Below are 7,255 nucleotides of genomic sequence, written 5' to 3'. Positions count from 1 at the left end.
ATATATTGTCAAGTTAAAATTTTCTTCAAACTTATTTTAAAATAAACATCTTTAATCAAAACTGCGCTATAAAGTAGAAAATAAAAATGGACGGTATAAATTATGCACGAAATTTGAGAGGAAGTTAATGACAAAAAACAAATAAATAAATTCATGTCAATCAAATTCGATTCGAAACTTCGTACAATTAGGTCCTAAACCGATATACTAAAATGAGTTTTTAGTTGTATGGATTGTAGTTGTAGATTCTGAGAAATAAAGATTTGAATTACATGAACTGATTTATTTTTGACAACTTTAATAGTGAATCTAGTATTAAAAAGTTGTGCATGGGATTCAGTGATCGCCATTTCCTTCAAGGTGCGAACTAAAAATAGATAAGTAGTTCGCACAGACAAAAAGGGTAAATGATTGGATGATTGGAGAGACTCAGATGACATTCATGTATAAATCGAACGAGTTCAAATACAGGATTCTCGTCCAGGAAGAATGCCTAGATTCTGTATCTATGAACGCACATATTCAGTATCCTTTTGAAACCACAGCGACAGCCAACAGACACATCCCTTTGCACCCACCAACCAATCGAAACCAATCACTCTAATCCCTTATGTTGAGTTTCTGCAACCTAAAGCCGCAACATTCTCTACAATCGCACGATTCAAAACTATTTCCCTAAACCATTCTTTTGTACATCTTAGTAAAAACAACCTTGAACCATAACTACTATGTCTTTATCCTATGCTGGTGCCTAGACAGCTAAGGTCTGCATTTTAAACAATATTCTCAAAACAACCTTCTTTTTTCTCAAAAGGGGTGTCTGTAGAACATCTTGATTCAGGCCCTGAGGCAGTACCAAGATCCCGAAGTAATGTCATCACGTCCATAGTGTCATCCAGGTAGTATCTAGCTTTGCTTGGCTTTTGTCCTACAGTGCATGCAAAGATTTCTGGTGCTGAGAGGGAGGTTGCACTATCAGGTTTGGTTAATATGCTCTCAAACATATCCTCATCAGATCTATCATCCCCAATGCAGAGTACAAAGTCTGGTGATTTGCCCTTCTTGGTTAGTGTTGACAGCACTTCTTGCGCAACCAGCCCTTTAGTAATCCCCTGTAATGTTGATAATGGATTGGACAATATCAGCTTTTGAGAACAAAAATAAGTTGAGAGGAAAAGAAATAAGTAATTACCTGAAGCTTGACTTCAACAATATGCTGTCCCTTCTTAACAACTACAGGTTCATTTGCAAGTACACTTTCAAGGTGATCCAATAGCTCCATGGCTTGCCAGGATCCAAAGTCAGGATCAGCGTTATAGTAATGCCATACCAAGGCACTCTCTTTGGTCTCTATGTAGGAGCCATCTGTGGCCTCGGTATACGATCTCATCACAGGTTCAGCAATCGTTTTCCACGCAAAATCTGTGCCTATATGTCTCATTTCCCAACTTGATTGTTTACCCCACCTTATATGATAAAGATCAAACATAAATACCATCATTTTTAGAAAACTTGCTAGCGACATTAACACCACTATACCATACGAAGTGGAAACATCCATATAAACATGTACTAACAGGTGAATTCAAATCTTCATCACACAGAAAAGATCAAACAAATATACTATCAATTAAGAGAACTTACTGGTAATATGATAGCCACTGCACCATAAAAAGCAAAACTCCCTTATAAACATGCACTAGAAGGTGAATTCAATTTTTGACAGCATGGTAGCATAATAAGCCAAGGCTGTAAGTCGATAAAAATAACTATCTATTTATTTTCCTTCCTCATTTTCACCATTTCTTTGTTTTTCTTTTAAGGAGTATAATGAGGTACGAAAGTTATTAAGGATGTCACTATCATTAACAGTTGAATTGCATAATGAAAACACTAACCTTATAAAATAACCATGCTCAGCTGCTATACCAAGATTCTCACACTGATCAAACCATTCACCCAATGAGGTTTTTCCCCTGCCACTAACAATAAACACAGTGTTGTTAGGATCACTGCAAAGATTATTTAGCACCGATACAACTTCAAGACTGGGGGCTTGAACAATGGAAGCTTGAGGAACAATTGTACCATCATAATCCAAAAAGATTGCCCTGCAATTTGTCCTGTTATATGCAGAGACAATATGGTCTATGGATAGCTTCCTAAAACTGGGAGAGAGGGACAAAATTCTGAAATTCAAGCCAAAGCCAATGCCCCAGCAACGTTTCCTGTCATGATCCTTGCACGAGAAGACTAGGTCTTGTTCAAAACTTCGTGCCCAGTAAGCCACATCATGAGAACTAACATATTTATAGTGCTTCTCATGCCGAAACTGTTTTTCTCCATGAGGCATTGTGATAGCCAAATTTAGTGCTTCAGCTACAGCACTAATATCCCATGGATTTACCCTGATTGCCCCACTAAGAGATGGTGAGCAACCTATAAACTCAGAAACAACAAGTGCACTTGTACGTGGGGATCCAGAAGCAAATTCTAAGGCTTCATCCATTATAGAACTACCCTGCCTGCAAACAATGTACTTGTATGGAACCAAATTCAAACCATCGCGCACTGCATTCACAATGCAACACTCGGCCAAAGCATAATAGGCTGTCTTCTCATAGAAAGAAATATGATGATCAATAATGATAATAGGTTCATAACCTGGCAAACCAAACCTGTCATTTATCCTTTTGGCAGAAATGTAAGCCTCGTTCTCTGCTTCCCCAACATCTCCGTCCATACTATTTGGGGGATTCAAAATTTGGATCAGTACTAACTCACCCTGCAGTTCTGGATATTGTTGCAAGAGTTGTTCTATGGCCAAGAACTTTAAACTTACACCTTTAAATATGTCCATATCATCAACACCAACAATAAGTTTTTTCCCCTTTAATTGTTCACGGATTTCTCTGACTTTGATGGAAGAGGAAGGATGGTTTAAGGCAGATTGAAGTCGACCCATATGAATCCCAGCAGGTAATATTTTAATGAATATTGTACGGCCAAAGTATTCAAGTCCAATGTAACCCCTTTTGGATTCATATTCCAAGCCAAGCATTCGACTGCAGCATGACAGAAAATGGCGAGCATAATCAAATGTGTGAAAACCAACTAAATCTGCATTAAGCAGTGCTTTCAAAATTTCACCTCTGACAGGTAGGGTTCTATAAATTTCTGATGAAGGAAATGGACTATGGAGGAAAAAACCAAGCCTGACCCGACTATACCGCCTCCGCAGAAATGTTGGAAGAACCATGAGATGGTAATCATGAACCCATACATAATCATCTTCTGGATTAATGACTTCCATGACTTTATCTGCAAATATCTTGTTAGCAGAAACATAAGCCTGCCACAGTGACCTATCAAAGCGATAGCCATTGCCTGGATACATGGGCAACATGTAATGAAATAGAGGCCATAAATGTTGCTTGCAGAATCCATCATAGAATTGTTTGTGGAGGTCTGAAGGAATAAAAGTAGGCACACAATTGAATTCCTCTAGTAAATGAGCAGAAACTTTCTCTTGCTCACTTGCATCAATGTCAACCTTAAGGGATCCCACATAAACAACATCAGTATCAGGAGAGAGACCATCCTTTAACTGCCAAAAAATTGAATCTTCATCATAACTAAAACACCATCTGCCAGATACGTTATCCATTTTAGCATTGAGAGGAAGAGAACTTGCTACTATGATTATCTTGTGACGGTGTTCTGATGCAAAAGCACTTGAATCATCATCATTACTTTGTTTACCCTCAACATCAGACATAATTCCTGGAACAGTCATAACTCGCGGAAGAGCTCTAGGAGTTTGAGGGAAATTCAAAATATCCCCTGACACCAAGTCCAACAAATTCGTGCATGATCTTGCTACCATCTTTACTTGAATTCCCAAATTTTAAAGATATTTCAATGTGCAGTATAATGCAGAAATGGTATCCACAGCTAAAAAGATGTTGAAAAATTATCCCAGAGAGAAGCAAGAACCTGGATAGATAGAAGAGAAACAGTTATAACTATACAATGAAGCAGTATAGAACACAAATACATATCTCAGTTAAACTCCACAAGTTCAATTATTCATTCATTTTAATATTGGTAGATAATCACTGCTTTCAGTAGATATATTTACACCATGGGTTGATTTTTGAAAATGGGAAACAAATTAATCCTATTCAGACGGTGAGATAAGCATTTGCAAATTAACATTTCTTATGGTTAAATCACTGTTTTTGAAATTAGAAGTCCAATTAGAAGCAATATCATTCAATGCTACATAGATAATTTTACCATATGTATAAATAAACAAAAAAAATGCACAAAAATAACACAATATAAGTACTATAGTAATACATAATGCCTCATATTATAAGCACAACAATACAGTTACAAATTCTTCAAATTCTTTTCAGTAATTCACAACTATTTAATTTACTGAAAGAAATCACAAACCATTAAACATCACATAAGAAATAGGAAACATCAACTTAATTCATATTTACCAATAGAATCAAGTAGTAAAATGCAGGTCAGCTTCATAAGTCAAAGAACAAGAAAACAAGGCTCCAATAACCATTTTCACTGGATTCATGTGTTGTATTCTAAGATTTTGGGTTCAGGATATTACTGCTTAGGAGGCACAAATCAAACATTGATTATCTTAGCCCCACCAAATGACCATTGTATCTTCTAGAGAACTGTCAAATGGAGATCATATCTCTCCATATCAGGTATCAAGGGATAAAATCCCTCTCCATCCCCAAATCATAGGATTTTCCGCTTTCTAAGGTTATATGGGAATCATCCTCTCCATCACTTGATCAAGTATCCATATAGCATATGATCAGTGTTAACTCCTCTGGTATCGGATGATCGATCTCTACTCCTCAAGTACTTGATCTTGGTGCCACCTCTACTTTACGCGTCAAGTGGGATTTCTTGATACCTACCCCCTTCTCCCAAAGCTGCTGCGCCAAGAGCATTAGCAGCCACAACCATTCTGGCTATATTTGGGTGTAACGCTTTTCCAATTCTGGAACGAAATGTTATGATCTTTTCAATGATAAAATTTCATTTAAACCTCCCATTTTTCAAAAAAAAATAAATTGGATTCTCTCTTTCAGAAAAAAAGAGAAGAAAATCATAGATAATTCCAACAATGGATTTAGTGTATCCAAAATTCGATTTTCAACCAATTCAAACACAGATCCATAATCATTTAACTAAGACAAACAGGTATTAAAGATTAAATTGCATATAAGAAAAACCACACATGTTTACCTAGATTTGCTTCAAACTCGTGCAGTTAACCTCAAGAATATCTCTGCAGACCCGATCTTTGAATTTGAATCACCCAATTCTATAAAAACACAGACTGAATCAGAAACATAGAATTACAAACTTAACATAAGAAGTTACTCACAATCAAAAAGCATATAAGAAACCTCCACAAGTATATCTGGATTGAACTTGCACTCATGAACATCACCTTTCAATGTCTTTCATGCAATTCCTCTTTGCCTACCATATGAAGCTTGTGAACGAGAAAGCGTTACATTCAGAGACAGCTAAGCAGAATATTTCTTAGCAGCAGACTTTCCAAGAAAAACAACTTCAGTCCCATTTAAGTATATATCACTCAAATTCAGAAAAATCATTTAATTACTTTTCTTAATTAAGAAACTATACAAATTCATCTAAATTTGAAAATAATTCAGCCAAATAAATCAGAACATGAAAGGACTTCTACACAAAAATGTTTAATTAATAAAAATAGCATCACAAAAACCAGGAAGATTGTTTGAATTAATGCAATGGGGAATGAGCAAATGACAGATAATTCATCCTTATTCTAACACAACCATACAAGGAAATTGGGAGTGCAAACGTGATCCTTGTTTATTACAGCTAAGCTAAATTGTTCAGGAGGATTTGTTTGTCGTTGCATAAAGATTTTATTTACTAATTATATTTTTTCCATTTTTGTTTTCTTATAAAATTCTCAGGAGCTCCAGTAACATACACGCGCCAAGTACCTCCTCACAACTTCAGCATTATGTACCAGCATTATTACATCAGTTTCATTATTTGAACAACTAAAAGTTGACATTATATGTGACACAGCATACAGTTGTTTTTATCTTTCACTCACTATTAATCTTTTTTGTATACACACATCCCAAAAATACATTTCAAATATAAAGAAAACACCTAAAGTTTTCCCTCTCAAGTGGTAAAAAACATTTCTTACTACATTCAGGTACATGCAATAATCTGGTCTAATATTTTTCATTTGTCTCTAAGCAAGATATTTTCACCCCAATCAAACAGCTCCAAATGCAAATAACAACATAACCAGAAAGAACCAAATAGCAAGACAGACAGAGAAGAGCATGCATTTACCTTAACAGCATCAAACTGATCCGAAGTCCAAACAACACAACTGCAACTGTACAAAAAAAAAAAAATACACACACAGAATCAGGTTTCAAAATCTAATGTCCCTATGATCACTGAGGAAGCAACAAAAATCAAAAGAAAGGTTCTTATCCTTAAGAAGAAAATTCAAACCAAAGACAAAATTAGTCAATGAAATCTCAAGTAGTCATTTTACCTTCTTCGTTGCCTCAACAACCAACAAGACCCTTTATGATATGTATTGAAATAACAAAAATGAGAGTATACAAGTGGTGTAAAAGAATGGGTATGAGCTTAAACTATGCACAGAATTGGCCAAGAATGAAAGAATTGTTAGTGAAAAGATTGTTTCTAGATAAATTTGAAATTTGGGATAAGTGTGTTAGGTTGGAAGCTGGTGAGATTTTGTAGGAGTTTTATGGATTATAGACGGACCCAAAAAAGAATATTCATAATTAGAATAATAATAATAATAATAAATATGAGCTATTAACGTGAAAACGATTTGTTGGGAATTTTGTTTCCGAGGTTCCGTTTGGTTTGGGAGCCTCTGTTTATGTTTAACTTAGAAAGCGTTCGTTCAACAAAGGATGCTGCCGGATACATATTAAAAAGTCAAAAAGACACGCAAAAATAGTTGGATATATTTTTATAATTTATGAAGACAAACCATCACAGCTACAGTTGGATTGTAATCTAGGTGGACTTGTGAGATGATCATCAAGAGAGCAAGCTACCAAAAGTGCCCTTAAACTCAATCCATTTTCGTACATGTTCAGTAATTGACTTTCATATTATATATAAAATAAAATAAATAAACAAATTTAAA

General features: G+C 35.4%; 1 protein-coding gene across 4 annotated transcripts; it reads right to left on the bottom strand.

Annotated features, from left to right (window-relative positions):
• Positions 1 to 226: 226 nt before the first annotated feature.
• LOC113871627 (probable alpha,alpha-trehalose-phosphate synthase [UDP-forming] 9) lies at positions 227 to 7,007 on the bottom strand. Of its 4 annotated transcripts, XM_027508732.1 has the most exons (7): positions 6,623 to 6,997; positions 6,412 to 6,457; positions 5,498 to 5,603; positions 5,290 to 5,368; positions 1,899 to 3,996; positions 1,193 to 1,466; positions 227 to 1,112 (listed from the first exon to the last, which is right to left on the bottom strand). In XM_027508732.1, the coding sequence occupies exons 5-7, from the start codon at positions 3,884 to 3,886 to the stop codon at positions 774 to 776; spliced, it is 2,601 nt and encodes an 866-aa protein (XP_027364533.1). In that variant the 5' UTR covers positions 3,887 to 3,996; positions 5,290 to 5,368; positions 5,498 to 5,603; positions 6,412 to 6,457; positions 6,623 to 6,997; the 3' UTR covers positions 227 to 773. The 4 variants fall into 4 exon arrangements, with proteins under 4 accessions (XP_027364533.1, XP_027364527.1, XP_027364537.1 ...); XM_027508726.1 differs by lacking the exon at positions 5,498 to 5,603 and having other exon boundaries at positions 6,623 to 7,007; XM_027508736.1 differs by lacking the exons at positions 6,412 to 6,457; positions 6,623 to 6,997 and adding an exon at positions 4,637 to 5,041 and having other exon boundaries at positions 5,454 to 5,955.
• Between the last annotated feature and the right edge of the window lie 248 nt (positions 7,008 to 7,255).

Source organism: Abrus precatorius, unplaced genomic scaffold (genome assembly GCF_003935025.1).
Source record: "Abrus precatorius isolate BTA unplaced genomic scaffold, Abrus_2018 Scaffold10, whole genome shotgun sequence".
Lineage (NCBI taxonomy): Eukaryota > Viridiplantae > Streptophyta > Magnoliopsida > Fabales > Fabaceae > Abrus > Abrus precatorius.
Note: the sequence above shows the minus strand (reverse complement) of the source record. Positions and strands in the feature narration are given on the sequence as shown.